Source organism: Microtus ochrogaster, unplaced genomic scaffold, assembly GCF_000317375.1.
Source record: "Microtus ochrogaster isolate Prairie Vole_2 unplaced genomic scaffold, MicOch1.0 UNK1, whole genome shotgun sequence".
NCBI lineage: Eukaryota > Metazoa > Chordata > Mammalia > Rodentia > Cricetidae > Microtus > Microtus ochrogaster.
The window spans coordinates 4,017,723-4,034,929 of record NW_004949099.1 but is presented as its reverse complement, the minus strand read 5'-3'; the positions used below and the strand labels follow the sequence as shown (position 1 = coordinate 4,034,929).

Genomic DNA, 17,207 nt, shown 5'->3' with positions numbered 1-17,207 from the left:
GAGGAGGAGGAGGCTTGCTTAGTACATAATGTAATCAAAACACTATACATACAGAATAAAGAAAGACTACTAATATCTGTAAAGGGGAAAAAAAGGTCAAGTAACATATAAAGTCAGACCTATCAGAATTACATCTGACTTCTCAATGGAAACAATGAGAGCCAGAAGTTCCTGGGTAGACATTCTGCAGACACTAAGAGACCACAGATGCCAGCCCAGACTACTATATCCAACAAAGCTATCAATCACCATAGACAATGATTGAAAAACCAGAGAAAACCAGATTTAAACAATACCACAAATTCAGCCCTACAGAAAGTACTAGAAGGAAGGCTGTCCACTCTCTCCATACCTATTCAATATAGAACTCAAAGTTCTTGCTAGAGCAATAAGAAAACAAAGGGGGATCAAGGGGATACAAATTGGAAAGGAAGAAATCAAACTCTCACTTTTCAGAGATGATATGATAGTATATATAAGTGACCCTCAAAACTCTACCAGGGAACTCATATAGCTGATAAACACCTTCAGTAATGTAAACATCTTCAGTAACTTGGCAGGTTACAAGATTTACTCAAAAATCATCAGTAGCTCTCCTACATACAAATTATAAACAGGTTGAGAAAGAAATCAGAAAAACATCACCCTTCACAATAGCCACAAACAACATAAAATATTGTGGGGTAACTCTAACCAAAAAAGTGAAAGACCTATATGACAAGAACTTTAAGTCTTTGAAGAAAAATATTAAAGAAGATATCAAAAATGGAAAGATCTCCCATACTCTTAGATAGGTAAGATCAACATAGAAAAAATGGCAATCCTACCAAAAGCAATCTACAGATTCAGTGGAATCCCCATCAATATCCCAGCACAATTCTTCACACAAACCTTGAAAGAACAATACTCTACTTCATATGGAAGAACAAAAAACCAGAATAGCCAAAATTATCTTCTACAATAAATGAACTTCTGGAGGCATTACCATCCCTGACTTTAAACTCTACTATAGAGCTACAGTATTGAAAACAGCTTGGTATTGGCACAAAAAAGGACAGGTGGAGCAATGGAATCAAATTGAAGACCCTGAGAAGCTAAAATTATACAACAGAAAAAAAGAAAGCACTGGTACGGGAGAATTGTCTGTATTCTGTCAATTGTGTTATAAATAAACACTGATTGGCCAGGCAGGAAATATAGGCGGGAAAACCAGACAGGAAGTATAAATGATGTAATGAGAACAGGAGAATTCTCGGAAGGAGGAAGTTTATTCCCCCCTCTCCTGCCTAGACCACCGAAGCAGCAGGATGTGATCTGCCCCACTGAAAAAGGTACTGAGCCACATGGCTAACAGATCAGAAAAATGGGTTAATCAAGATGTGAGTTAGCCAGTGAGAGACTAGAGCTAATGGGCTAATCAGCTTACAATTTATGGAGACCTATTTTCTTTGGGGCTAAACAGTTGTGGGGTACCAGGCGGGACAGAAAAACCACAACAAGCTGGTCCCCCTCATGTTACAAAGCACATTCAACAAATGGTGCTGGCATAACTGGATGTCAACATGCAAAAGAACGTAAATATATTGATATCATTCCTCATGCACAAAACTCAAGTCCAAATGGATCAAAGACCTCAACATAAATCCAGCAACACTGAACCTCATAGAAGAGAAAGTGGGAAGCAGCCTTAAATGCATTGGCACAGAAGACCACTTCCTGAATACCAGCAGCACAGACAGTGAAATCAACAATTAATAAATGGGGACCTCCTAAAACTGAAAAACTTCTGTAAAGCAAAAGACGCCATCCACAAGATAAAATGGCAGCCTACAGAATGGTAAAGAATCTTCAACAACCACATATTCAGAATTAACTTTATTATTTATTCAATTACAAGAAATAATCAGAAGTAGAAATCATCCCTTGGTATATATCACACATCAAATCCCATACAGGTCTACCAGACCCTCTAACACAAGGCAATGATGAAATTGTTCAGCTGTCGGTAGGAAATGTGGTAGAAGCCTCAGAATTTCAAAAGAAAAATCATGTTAATAGCAAGAGTTTGAAAAAAAGATTTTTTTTCTATCACTTGGCAATGATCCAAGAAAATTATAAGGACATGCCCAACTTGTTCTTTGTATAACCAAATTCCACTACTTTCAGGAAGTAACCCAAGAGGTACACAAAGAAATGAAATTTGGCAAATGGATGTGTTTTCAAAGTTTAAAAATATGCACACCACACTGTAGATACAAATTCATGATTTCAAGGGGCAACTGCTTTGAGTTCTGAAAAGGCTGATTCTATAATTACACATTTATTAGAAGTTATGGCCTCCATGGGGCTACCTGTACAAATTAAAACTGACAGTGGTCCAGGATATGTCTCTAATAAAATTAAACAGTTTTTTTGCATATTACAACATAAAGCATATTACAGGTATACCACAAAATCCTAAATAGCATACACTTATAGAAATATCTAATCACACTCTAAAAGATACAATTAATAAACAAAAAGGATAATAAAGACACCCTGAGATAGACTACACAGGGCTTTATTAACTTTAAATTTTTAAGATGCTAATGATAAAGGAATGACAGCTGCAGAGAGACATTGAATAAGAGAAAAAACAACTGAATTAAATCAGCCTGTATATTTCAAAGATGTGTTGACCTCAGAATGGAAACCACAAAATGTGTTATGCTGGAGAAAGTTTTACTTGTGTTTCCACAGGAGAAGAAAAGCTATGGATACCATCAAAATTGATAAAGATTAGATTTGAACAGGAGAGACCTCTTGAGAAGAGGTGATAGTTCATCAAACAGCATGACATTTCAATCTAAAATAACATATAAGACTAACAAATGCCTTTCATTTGATCAGGTATAACCTGCCAAAAAGGAAATTCCCCAAAGTTAGGGATAGGGCAGGGTTTTGTTTCTGTCTTTTCAGGAGAATGAAGGCATCAATTAAGGAGTTTGAAGACCGTTGGACAAATGAGACATCTGAAGAAAAACGACAAATCATCCAGAGAAAACGTCCCAAGAAAAGGAATAAATTGGCCTGATGGTATACCACATTTCCAATAGAATAAAATTTCATAAATATTTCCAAACGTTTGTTTCTGCTATTTTCTACAGACATATGATGAAAATAATTTTTTGTAGTCCCAACTCAATTAAAAATTAAAGTTGCCTTTGGGGTTGGAGCATGGTTCTCTCCTCTAATTCTAACCATGATTGTTAAAGGAAAATACAAAATCTCTGTCTCATATCAGAAGAGCCACCTGATATGGGATAGAAGAAAAACCAAAATAAAAAACTATTCTACTGCTACTAATCTCAATTCCTTGGTTTGATTTTGGCTCTATACAACCTTTCTTAAGGTATAAATATTATTTCAAATTTTATAAAATTTATATATATATATAATTAAACTTTCTGTCATATATTAATGCTCATATAGAGTACTAATTCTAGAAAAAGCCTTAATCTAGTTTCCTGTATATGATTTCGGTTTTGAGTCTTTATCAGGTAACTAGGAATTAAGCTTTTGTACTCTAGATATACTTTAAAAATTTTGGTCCTTTAATCTCTTCGAGATCCACTACATATGCCATTTAAAATGTTTAAGCTTTCTGCATGAACCATGACCATTACTAACAGTGATTTCTGAAGTCTCTAAAAGGAGGATGGAACCCTACAGTGACTATTCCACCTGGATTGTGGTAACACCATTATGCTGACAAGCACCACTCAAAGATCAGCTTTGACCTACAAACTGTTCAGGACAATTTCAAGATGGTTGACTGAGAAGGTCCAGGCTCACAAACTTACTCTAGCCAGGACCTGGGATAAGCCCTGTACTTTCCCATTACACAGAAATTGGACAACAAATGAGACAGCTACCTCTCCCAGAACTTGACAATTATCCCAAATTTCTCAGGGTCCTCTAAAGAGCCTGTTACCCCCCAAACAGAAAGTAATTTTAAGACTATGATTCCCACAGCTCCAAGAGGTGATGTGAGTGGTTTGGGGTCATTCAGTGCGTTATGGATATTTGCCACAATTTAGGGGGGCTGGTTACAAGTTGTTATTGGTAATGAATGGTCAGAAAAAAAGCTGAACAAAGAAAATAAGATTCAGGGATCTTGTTCTGAAAAGAAATGGGGGTATAACAATGATAGGATAAAAGTGTAGATTACTGAATCTACTTTAAACCAAAAGAACAACTACTAGTCTTAAATAGTTCACATTGGTATTAATTTCTGTATATTGATATAAATTTGAGGTTATTTTTCTTATACTGTATATATTTTCTACTCTTGTTTAAGATATTTTTATATATGATGCAAATTTAAGGTTATTTTGGTATAAAATAATGTACCTATATTTCTACTCTTGTTTAAGATATTGTACCTATGCAGCTCATTTAACAATATAATTTAAATTTCTAGTCATTACAAACTATTTAGGATAATAGAGAAATGCAGGTTAGTAGTCAGACACCTATTACAATCAAACTTGTAGTTATATTAGGTATGTTTTTAAGGTCAAACAGATATATTTTGATAGACAAGTGGCCTTCAAACACTTCAGAGATCTACAGAATATGGAATTTAAGATGTTTTGATATTATAAAGCTTTTTATGATAATGAGACATCTGCTCCTGGAAGTAACAAACTACTTCAGAGATGATAATGGGCATGGAAGAAACTCCATATGGAGTTTGATTTCTTTCTGGCAAAAGTCAGTCACTGGACAAGAAACTGTCCTTGCCTCAACTGCTGGCAGTATGCTGTCCAAATTTAACAAGCAGGACACAAAATAAAATGACTACTGAACTTTGCTAAGACAAGGTGGGAAGTCCTTCAAGATTCCTGCTTCACAGAAAATTCTGCCAGGTATTATAGGCCTGTAGAGCAAAGATGGATGTCCCAATGATACAGAGGAACCTTGGGTGACTGTCCAGACAAGCCAACTGTTTCTGTCATTTCTTAGTTTTGGAAGTTGTTTGCTCTGCACTTCCTGTTTACTCAGATAATATTATATCCTCCTCAGGTCTCTGATGGGGGTTGAAGACTAGATAGTTAATTTTTTACAGTTTTCCTTGTTACCAAATTCAGAAAAGAAATTCACAAAAAAAGATGTAAGGTATAAGGTTGAGAGACAGGTTGTTAATGCAGGTTAGAATAGAAAGTGAGTTAGGTGCAAAACTTTGGACTCACTAAGAGAGGATAGATAATGGAGTATTTTCTTTGAATTTGCCAAATACAAAGGGACTAGATATTGTTAATGTAATTCTTACCTATATATATTTGTGTATATATATATAATTATTGTACTTATTCTACATAGTTTTGTTATGTTAGTTAAACCTTCCCTTTTATTTAGACAAAAAGGGGGAAATGCTGTGTGATATTTTGATCTCATTCTGACAATAAAGTTTACATTAAGTCAGAGGGTGAAGGTAGTCACTAGCTAACCAAAATTAACCATAGAGTTCTTGGAGAGCTGAGGAAGCAGTAAGGCAGGGATGAGAGGGGATCTCTGCCCTTTCAGGTTGAGGAACAGAAGAGAGAGGAGGTCACTGGAGGCTTCTCTGTAGCTTCTCTGAACATTCAGGTTCTTACCCAAATATCTGACTCCCAATTTTTATTGATATAGAATAATTAGATAAACACTTCACAAGTCCACACTGAAAAATACAATATCATCATGGAAACAAAGCGAGAGTCAAACACTGGCAACTGGGAAAAGGGATGGGCTCACTGTGCCATCCTAGGCCTCGTGGGGGAAAAAATGGGGTGGGCTCACTGTGCTGTTCAAGGCCTCGTGGGGGGAAGTCAAGTCTGACTGGCAGGAGTCGGCCTTAGCTCACCTCCATGGGTTCCGAACCAAGGCGTCAAGGAAGCAGCCTGGCTGCTGCATGCCGTCAGCAAAGACTACAGATGCTGCTGTTGCTGGTCCTCCGCCACCTTCTCATCTCTGTGCCAGGAGAAGTCCTGGAACATGGGCACAGAGTGAGAGTGTGACAGGGAAACCCAACAACAGCAGGGCTAGCCTCAGCAGCCTTTCTGAGTAATCTCCAGCCCTGAGGACTTGGTGATCTCCAGCGTTGTAAACACCTGCAAGGAAGAGAACAACGCACGGCAATGTCCCTGCTCTAAAAGGATCTGCACCAGCGGCGCTGAGTGAACAAATCAAAACAGCTTGCTAATATAAGATATATTAGAATTTTAAAACTCTGACAATGTGTTTCATAATTGTTTGTAAAGCTAGCCTACTTGAAGCCCATTGAAAGCACCTCGCTGGAATTTGGAGAGACTCTTGGTGGGTACAGGGTTAGAAAGATGCTTGGTTGATAAAGTTACCCATGTAAGTGTGAGGATCCAAGTTCAAGTCCCAATCCCCACATTGAGTGTGCTGGCATAAGCTTGTAAAATCTCCACATGATGGAGGCAGAAATAGTTGCATTCTGGGTCTTGCTGGCCAGCCAGCCTAGTGCTGGCACATGCTTGTAAAATCCCTGTGCCATGGAGGCAGAGATAGGTATATCCCAGGTCTTGCTGGCTAGCCATCCTAGCCTACTGGCAAGCTTTAGGCTAGTGTGACACCCTGTCTCCAAAAGAGGTGAACAGTACCTAAGGTATGGCATTCAAGGCTGTCCCAAACATGCGCACATGTACGCTCACACACACACACCCACACCCACACACACACACACAGACACACACACACACACACAGACACTCATGAACACACACACACCCTCCTGTTCCTTACCTCACCACATGTGGGATGGATTCCAATGGTATCATTCAGTAGCTGCTTCGTAAGCCCACATTTCATTGCAGCTGCAAATCCCTGTGTTATTTCACCAGCATTTGGCCCCAGAAGGTGAAATCCCACCACACGCTCCTTTAACACAGGGCAGAACAGAGAATTCCCATAAGCCTAGGGTCAGAACGTAAATCCACTCCCTGCTGTTCACAGCTAAGACATACAGGGTCTCCCACAGGAAAGGAACTAGCAGAGAACAGCCCCTCAAAGGTCTTGTCCACGGAGGTGGTAAAGTGTGGTTAGAACTAACTCACACATTAACTTACTACCACACCCAAGTTTGTGGGTAGGATATGACTTCTGGATAACGCTGAGACGGGGCCACACGAACCCTGCACATATAAACTAAAGGCCTGCTCTCGAGTACCCAAGGCGTCAGATCGCACTAGAGGAGGGTTTGAGGGCCCAGTGACCAGCTGCCTGCTCCTGACACTAGGCAGAGCTCGGGAATGGCCAGTAGAGGCTGCCAGCGCCGTGGTGGGTGTCCAGTCTACAGTGAGCCACAGGCTGTCCACTACAAGACTGGTCATCGGATTCTGGCCTCCATGAGGACAGATGAAGGGAGTGTGTAGGCAGATGACAGAGCCAGTCACAGGAGACATCTCAGCTCCATCAGCACCTTCCTGTTGCCCTCTGTGAACGCTTCTCCTCAGCACTCCATACATGCCATACTGCCACACAACTGTACACCATGCACAGCGCTGGATGGTGGCCATGGCGTTAGCATTCACAGTTTTAAACCATCAGGGTTAAACTGTCAGCTCTGGGTGTCCAGCTTCTCACTGCCTGACAGACACAGTTGAGCCGGGAATCAGCTCCTGCCTCAGCCTCTGCAAACAGCTGAGAGAGCATTCCTGTCCCAGTTCCATCTTTAAAGATGTCATAAAAACCCAACTGGCAAGAATCCAAGCTACATTTTAAAACCACAGTGGGTGAGGCCTGGGAAGCAACCTGGGGTAGAGAGTGTGAGGTTTGGGGAGCAGCCTGGCTAGAGTGTATATGGCTTGGGGAGCAGCCCAGGTAGAGGATGTGCTTCACTCAAATGAGGCCCAGGGAAAATGGAGTCGAACAGACAAGAGCAGAAACCACAGCATCCAGGCATCTACATACATTGTCGAATTTGTTGCAGATTATCTTTGCATAACAGGTATTGTTGTCTCTGCCAGCGACTGTCCACTCCAGAGGCCAGAACAAGGTGTGGTACACCTGGACCAAAGGGAGAGGCTGACATTAGCATGCATGGACCCCACTCCTGGATATGCTCTTTAGTCCCCTAAGGTGAAGACAACAACATCCTGCAGCACCTGAAGCCTGAGACCCCACCTGGCCCGTTGATAGCCGCACTGGAGACAGGTTCCCGAATCGCCAGCAACACATCACTTTTGCTTTGTGCAGCCATTAGTCAGAAAGAGAAACTGCCTCCCGTTAGCAAAAGTCCATTTTCAGGCATTTAGAATGCTGTTGGCCCAAGGTACCACACCAGTTGCCGTATGTGCTGAGAAGTGGACAATGAGACCCCATTGAGTGGCGTCTTCGCCCCAAACTTAGAAGATCAGAAGACACAGAACCATTCTGCCTTCCAAGACGAAGCACAACACCTGGGCTACTGAGCCCAGCAGAGCACCCCCACCCTGCTCAGACAGCCAGGTCTCGGGCGTCTCCTCTGAGTGACTGCACACAGGGTGAGGGCCTTTCCTACCTGTATCTCCACAGTTTTAATTCACACCCTACTGTTCTCTCACCAAAGCTCTGTCCTTCTGATCACACAAAGTAAGGGAGACGGAGTTTAGATCCACTTCAAATTCTCCCAAATAGGAGGATGATTTCTCTAACATTGGCATGAAATGGACTTGCAAAGCTACAGCATAAAAAGTGGCTTCAAGGAAAGATGGTTGATCATAAAGGATTCTTACTTCCAGATTCTCTTTTTTATACACTTCGATGGCTTTCTCTTCAGACAGCCCACAGCAGCCATATTCCAGAGGTGTGAACACCGTGGTTGGGATGTTAACATAGTCACACTGGAAGAGAAACATGCAACACTCCTATGACTTGTTTCCCAGCAAGTTTCTACAGCATGGATTCAGAAAAGGCAGTGGGCTGTGTCAGATCAAAACTGGTACAAGAGCCAACCGATGGAAGACTGGAGTGGAAATGTGCTGGTGAGTGTGTACGTGAGTGTGCCCAAAGTATACTTATATTTCATTCTCTGCGTGGATAGTTTCTTGAAAGTATGGTTGTAAACCACATGTGTGTCAAATGCCTACAAAGGCCAGATGAGAGCATTGGATCCCCTGGAACTGGAGTTGCAAACAGTTGTGAGTCACCATGTGGGTGCTAGGAATTAAACCTGGGTACTCTTCAAGAGCTATATGTGCTCTTAACCACTGAGCCCACTCCCCATCCCTTGCATATGCATGTTTTTATGTATATAAATATGTGGATAGGTGTGTACATGCATGCATACATGTATATGTATGCGTGCATGCATGCCTCTGTGTGTGTGTGTGTGTGTGTGTTTATGTAGAGGCCCGAGGTTGATGCCAGGAATCGTCTTCCATAACTCTTCCACCTTATCAAATGAAGCAGGGTCTCTTAGTCAAACCCAGAGCTGGCTATACAGCTAGTCTTATTAGCCAGCTTGCTCTAGGGATCCCATCCCCACTTTCCAAGGCTGGAATTACAAGTGAGCCACCACACATAGGTTTTGAGGGGTCCCAACTGTGGTCCTTACACTTGGTGGCAAGTATTTAACCACTGTCCCACCTCCCCACTTTGCTGAAATTCTGTTGAGTTCTCAAGACAGCATCCGAACTGAAGCCAGAAGGGTCGATATGGTACTTGGTGACACAAGCACCAACAGCTAGAGACAAATTAGAGTGATGTCTTCCCCTTCAAAAAGACTCAGAGAACAGAAAAGCCTACTAGCTAGAGTTATTTCAAGGGGAGGATGGGCTGAGCAGCACAATTCAAGAGACCTGAGCACCTAGGTGAGAGGTTCATGCAGGAGCTACCTCAGTACGTTTGCTGTCTGGTGTCTTTGTAAATGGAGCTGGGGGACATACGGCCTTCTCCCTTCCCCATGGCATATCCCATGTACACCGAGAGGACATGCAAACTCACGAAAGTAGAGTCACCACCCGTCACCTGCTAGCCCAGCCACGGTATCCAGTACTATTGACAGAGCAGAGCTTTCCACCCAAGGGAGAGACCCCATGAGGACACAAACCTCGAGTTAGTCATCATCTGATGATACACCTACTAGAAAAGCTCATTGCCTCCTCTGTGGAATTACCCAGATCCCAAATATCTCATTAAGGAATACCAAGACAAGAAACCACACTGTCGAGAGTAGCAGTTTTCATCTTGTAAAAGATGAAATTGAAATCACAAGTGAATGAGACTTACCAAGCAGGCAGTGTAAAAGGCTAGCCCCCTGCTCAGGAGGGGACACTCTCTGTTGTCAGCGGCAGCAGGCCACTTATGAAACCTGTTTCCAGTTCATCAGATATTTCAGGCATCTTTCCCTGCCCTGGGGCAACTGGCTCACAGCACCCTGACACATAACCACATCTGTGGGCTGTCATCTGTGGGCTATCTGAGTCCACCCATCTGGGAAGTCCTGGAGCTGGACCCACAGTAACTTTCACTATCACAGGACAGCCCAAGGATGTAAAAAGCACAAGTTTTATCAACTCTTTAATCGCTAGTAACTTAACTGCAAATTATCCCTAAGAACTCTTATTTAGAAAATGAGTCAATGAGTGTTATTTGTACTAATTGTGAAATCCTAATTTTGATCAAGATACTATCTCAGGGCTGGGGATGAAGCTCAGTGGTAAAACACTTACTTAGCATTCATGAGACCCAGACTTCAGCTTCAAACACACACACACACAGATATACACACATACACATATAAATACACACATGCAGACATGCACAAAAATAGACACACGTAAACACTCACCCTTACACAGAAGATATATACACATTCACACAAAGCAGGGAAGGAGGAAGAAGGTGGAGAGAGATACACACACAGAGAAACATGCATATACACATAATAAGCATATAAACACATATAGAGAGACACATACACACACATATACAAAGGCATAAGCACAGACACACGAAGAACAGACACATAAAGAGACACAGAGACATATACCCAGACACACATCGATACAAACACACAGGTCAATCGTAGAGAAAAGCTTACCTTTTCCAAAGAGGCCCCAAAGAGTCTTCTGGCTAGCAGCTTGCCTGCCTGTATGGCAACAGGCGTGAGCTCTGGTTTGCCCTCCAGTATGTCCCCAATAGCATATACATGAGGAACGTTGGTCTGTTCCACATCATTTACTGGTATTTTGCCATTCCTGGTAGAGTGAGGAGGAAAGCACACTGAATATCTTGACTTCTGACTGGTACCATGAAGATCAGCAACACGGAATCTTCCACAGCCTGGGCACCAAGGTGTCCAGTGACCTAGAAGACATCAGCTCAGCCCGTGCTTCCTGCAGGTCTGAAGCTTTCACTTTCCCCACAACCTTCAGGGCTCCAGAAGTTCTCTTTGACTCATGAAAGACATCAAATTACACTCTAAATTACAGACAGTGGGAGAACATACTTCTATGAATATGTTTCTGGATTGCCACTGATTACATGAGTTCTTTAATGTGCTAAGAGTCCCTACTGGCTGATCCAGAAATTAATACTAGTTGGCATCATCAGTTGGTGAGAAATTTGAGGCATCAGAATGCTCTATCTTAGCAAGTTACAGAGTCTTACAGGGTTTTGTGCAGGAACAGAGCCACGACCCTACACTTACTTCTCATTGATTTTGACCCCGATCTTCTCCAGCCCTATTTTCCTTGTACAGGAGTCACGACCAATTGCTAACAAAACCTGCATTTAGAGAAGAGACCAGAGGCATAAATTATCCCCATGAGAATGACAAAGGATACACCACTACAGATGCTGGAGGCATTAAAAGGATAATGATGAAATATTATAAGCAGCCTGTACCCGTGAATTTGATGGAATCCTTGAAAGACATGGCTTAGCAACAGCCTCTGTTTCTTCTTGGTGCCTGTGATAAAATAGCCCAACAAAGGCCTCTTAAAGGAGCCACAGTTCACAGTGGGGAAGTCAAGGCTTCAGGCTCGCAGCAACTGGTCACAGCACATCCACAATCAGGAACAAACAGTGATGGACGCAGAGGCTGCTCAGCTCTCTTTCGTGATTTATACAGGGCAAGGTGCCAGCCATGGAATGGCACAGTCCACAGTGAGCAAGTCTTTCCATCTCAATTAACACAGTCAAAATAATCCCCCAAGCATGGCCGGAGATCCATCTCCTGGGTAATTCTGGAGTCTGTCTAGCCTTAACCATAACACCAATTCCACACAGGAAGCCCACATAAGCTTGTGAGTTGTGACCTCTCCAAGCCTACATGTTTCTGTACTAGCCCAGAGTATCTCAGTCTGTGACAGGATTTGGAGACAGGGAAGGATTTGGTGATAACTAAAGAAAAATGAGGTCCTGAGTCCTTACTATGCATAAACAAATGCTTTCTAAAGGCTCTTGTGTTAAAGAGTTGATCCCAGCCTGTGGTGCCCCCAGGAGCTGGGGAGCCATTGAGAGGTGGAGTCTATGGAGAGGAAGTGAGGTCACTAGGAGCAGGCCTTCTCAGGGGATTGTGGGACCTCGGTCCTGTCTCATGCTCCTTTCACTCATATGCCATGCCTTGCCTTAAACCCAAAGCATACACAGGGAACTGTATCAACAGCCATGCAATGTCTAGCCCAATTATAGATACACACAGCTCCAGAAATGCCACCTAGACATACCATGCTAGGCACTGAGGAGCAAATGCCACAGTATGATAGTGTGATATGAAGTCTGTGGTGACAGAACCAAGCAGGGTGACTGGGGACCAGGAAGGACATGTCCCACTGCTCTAAAGAGTGTACCTGTTTCAGCACATGCATGTGCCAAAAATGATCAGTGGTACATCAGGACTGATCATCTAACTGTAAGCTATATATGAGCAACTGTATAGCAGTGTGTTGGAAATCTTAGCTGAAATGGACTAATTCCTAAAAGAACTAATAAATCAAAAGGAACTATTTTTTTAAAAAATGTGTTCACACATTCCCCTAGACATTTTAAATTTAGACAGTTCATTCTATCAGTAAATTCCATAAGCACAAAAATCCAATCCTAATATTATGTAAGATGTGGGGGACACACTATCAATGTCTTTCATGAGCCAGAATAATCTTGACAGTTAAGCCTAAAATGTTTAAGATGTAAAAGACAATTATAAGCCAAAGCCTGGTATGACGACACACACAGTTATCACAGTACTTAGGAGACCAATGCAGGATGACCACTGAGTTTAAGGCCAACCTGAACTACATAATGAGTTTAAAGACAGCCTTGTCTGTTTAGTGAGAGACTAACCCAAACAGACACATAAATGCATATACACACAAACACCCACGTGTACACACACCCTCATATACCACACGTGTGTTATACACCAACATGACTTATAACTATAGATATTTAAATTCTAAACAATTAATTTGAAATCATTGAACTGAGTCGATAGAATTCAAAGTTAGCTGATGATTAGGAAGTCACTCAACACCTTGACAGGTTTAAAAGAAACCAGTGCTTCCCAATAGCTGCAGAAATAGTTACAACCGAATATCTGTGCTTAATTTTAAAATAAAGAAACAAAACAAGGTGAGCGAAAGGAAGAAACACTTAGCAAACAAAAAAACAGAATGGCCTAGATTGCCCACAGCACATCGTGGGGAGTTTCACTCTTTCAAACCCACCTTTTGCTACAGAGAACAAGGTAAGTCACAAGCTGGCACCCTGCACATAAATCTTGCACTGGGGTCCTGGCTAGTATGTTGTTCTAGGCGGCCTTCTGTGGCTTTGATAAACACTGGCCAACCAACTTGGGAGGAAAGCGTTTATTCCTACTTACATTTCCAGGTCATAGTTCATCATTCTGGGAAGTCGGGGCAGGAATTCAAACAGGAGCAGAGGCAGAAACCACAGAGGAAGCTGCTCCCTGGTCCCTGTTCAGTCTGCTTTCATGTTTCTTCCTGCCTGGGGCAGCACAGTGTGTGTGGAGGGTGGCCCTTCCACTTCAACCAGAAAAACAACCAAGGACAGGACTGCACACCAGCCTGATAGAGGAGAGTCCTCCATCCCTCTGTTGAGGTCCCTTCTTTCTGGATGTCTCTAGTCTGAGTCAAGCTGACAAAACTAACCATCGCTTACAGCTGATAGGAGACAGAACTGCTCTTCTTGCCAGAGAAGATGACTGGACACACAGCAAACCCAAAGCAATGGAAGGAAAGGGTTTCAGGAAAGAGTTACACAAATAATTAAAAACCTCACAAAATTAGCATTTTTATACAGCAGGCACAGTAAAAAGACAAAAAGAAATCTATAGCTCACAACTCCAGCTTCCTTACCAGAGGCCAGGCTGGTCCTAGGGACCCCAGGCAAGACACTATGTACAACCAGCTCACACTCCCTAAAGCTGGCCCACAACCCCAGACTGTACCCCCTTCTCTGGAAAGCTTCTGCTGTACTAGAGGCCATGCCCTACTAGGGAGCCCAAAGACTAGGCAGGTACTCGTAACTCCAGAGGCCACATAGCTACCTGAAACCACAGTGGCAAAGTTGGCACCCAAAACCCAGAGGTTTTCCAGAGTGTAAAAACATCAGCGGAGACACTATTGAACCTGAAAACTTGCCAGCCACCAAAACTCTTGAACAATTAGACCAGAAAACCAGAGAGGATACAGAAACTAAGGAACGAAATATCCATCTAATAAAGAGAAACTCAGGGATCAACATCTAGACATATAATCACCCTAAACCCAGAGCCTAAATGCCAGTATAGTCGACAACAGAAAGGGCAATATGGCACCACCAGCGTCCAGCTATCCTATGACAGCAAGACCTGAACATTCCAGCACAGATGAAGTACACAACTGAAGAAAACAACCTTATAACAACTTTATAAAGATGACAGAGGTCCTTAAAGAGAAAATGAAAACAATTCATTAAAGAAATCGAGGAAAAGACAAACAAAAAATGGAGGAAATCAATAAATCCCTTAAAGAATGCCAAGAAAGTCAAGAAAAATAAATAAACAGGCAAAGGAAACTGTTCAAGATCTGAAAATAAAATAGAAGCAATAAAGAAAACACAAATTGAGGGTATTCTAGAAATGGAAAATCTGGGTAAGCGAACAGAAACTACAGATGCATCACCAAAAGAAAGTAGGAGATGGAAGAGAGACTCTCAGGCACTGAAGGAAAATAAAGAGAGAGATTCATCAGTCAAAGAAAATGATAAGTCGGGCTGGAGAGATGGCTCAGAGGTTAGGAGTACTGACTGCTCTTCCAGAGGTCCTGAGTTCGATTCCCAGCAACCACAGGGTGGCTCACAACCATCAGTAATGAGATCTGGTGCCCTCTTCTGGTCTGAAGGCATACATACAGGAAGAACCCTGTATACATAATTAATAAATAAGTCTTAAAAAAATTAAAAAAAAGAAGAAAATGGTAAGTCTAAAGAAAATCCTAACACAAAACATCCAGGAAATCTGGGATACTGTGAAAAGACCAAATCTAAGACAATAGGAATAGAAGGGAAGAATTCCAGTGCAAGACCCAGAAAAATATGTTCAACAAAATTAAAGGATAAAAATTCCCAACCTAAGGAAGGACATGTCTATAAACATACAAGAAGCTAACAGAACACCAATTAGGTCGGATTAGAAAAGAAAGTCCCCATACCACATAAAAATCAGAACACTAAACACACAGAACAAAGAAAGAATATTAAGAGTTGCAAGCAGAAAAGACCAAATCACATATAAAGGCAGACCTACTAGAATTACTCCTGGCTTCTCAGTGGAGACTTTAAAATCTAGAAGGGCCTGGAGAGATGTCTTTAAGAGACCATGAATGTCAGCCCAGACTACTACACCAAGCAAAACTTTTAAACACCATACATAGAGAAAACAAGATATTTCATGACAAAGATAAATTTAAACAATATCTATCCACAAATCTAGCCCTACAGAAGGAATTAGAGGGAAAACTCCAACCCAAGGGGTTAACTACACCTACAAAAACATAAGGCAATAATAAATCAAACATAGGCAAGTGCCAAAGAGGGAGAAACACACACACACCACAACCAACAACAACAACAACAACAACAACAACAACAACAACAACAACAACAACAGCATAACAGGAACATCATCGGTCACTAATATCTCTCAATATCAATAGACTCAATTCCCTAATAAAAAAACACAGGCTAACAGAATGGATAGAAAAACAGGATCCTTTCTTCTGCTGCATATAAGAAACGCACCTCAGCCGGGCACTGGTGGCACACACCTTTAATCCCAGCACTTAGGAGGCAGATCTCTGTGAGTTTAGGGCCAGCTTGGCCTACAAGAGCTAGTTCCAGGACAGGCTCTCTGCTCATGTTAGGTTGTGTACCTTGGTCTTATGAAACTCCTAATAGAGGGAGCAGGGGCTGTCTCTGACTCTGTTACCTGCTTTGGGGACCCTTCCTTCCTACTGGTTGCCTCATCCAGCCTCAATAGGAGAGGAGGTGCCTAGTCTTACTGCAACTTGATATATCATGACTGGTTGATACCCACAGGAGGCCTGCCCTTTTCTGAAGAGAAAGACAGAGTAATAGAGGGAGAAAAAAACAGGTTGGGGGAGGGACTGGGAGGAGAGGAGGAAGGGAGCAGAAAATGTCATCAGGCTGGGAAAATACTAATTAATTACAAACTGGAAAAATGTATACAATGACAATTTTACACACACATACACATACACACAAACACACACAACACAAAGAAACTACTTGTGACCATATAATACACAACACCTAGGAACAAAGACATTTTCTAGAAGCCTAGGCGACCTCTGCTGGAGCCACTAAGATCTCAGCTCCAAGACTGACGTACCATGTTCCTGGACCACTAAACACATCAATAGCCACCATCTGTACACACCATGTGACACTAAGCAAAGCCTTAGTTGGTGAGTGTCTTCTGGCTTAGGCATGCACTCTTAATTTGCTTGTTCCTCCCTACACTCATGTTTAATTTTTCAATATTTATATAATTCACACAAGGAAAGATTACATAGCAGTTGTACAGTTTCTATTAAGACTGTAACTGAGAGACCCTCTGGCACCTCAGTCTCTCGGGTCATTCACACTGGTTCAAGAATTGGGAACTCTTTGTCTTTGAAAGAGAAAGCTTGCTTTATTTGTTTATAAAATAC

General features: G+C 41.9%; 1 protein-coding gene across 1 annotated transcript in view; it reads right to left on the bottom strand.

The window, feature by feature from the left end:
- Positions 1–5,427: 5,427 nt before the first annotated feature.
- Txnrd3 (thioredoxin reductase 3) overlaps positions 5,428–17,207 on the bottom strand; it is a 36,403-nt gene continuing 24,623 nt past the window's right edge. The window contains exons 11-16 of the mRNA XM_005364859.3: positions 11,681–11,757; positions 11,072–11,228; positions 8,763–8,870; positions 7,960–8,055; positions 6,793–6,927; positions 5,428–6,134 (exon numbers count right to left, since the gene is read on the bottom strand). Of these exons, the coding sequence (XP_005364916.1) occupies positions 6,072–6,134; positions 6,793–6,927; positions 7,960–8,055; positions 8,763–8,870; positions 11,072–11,228; positions 11,681–11,757 (636 nt within the window). The 3' untranslated portion in view covers positions 5,428–6,071. The remainder of the gene's footprint in view (positions 6,135–6,792; positions 6,928–7,959; positions 8,056–8,762; positions 8,871–11,071; positions 11,229–11,680; positions 11,758–17,207) is intronic.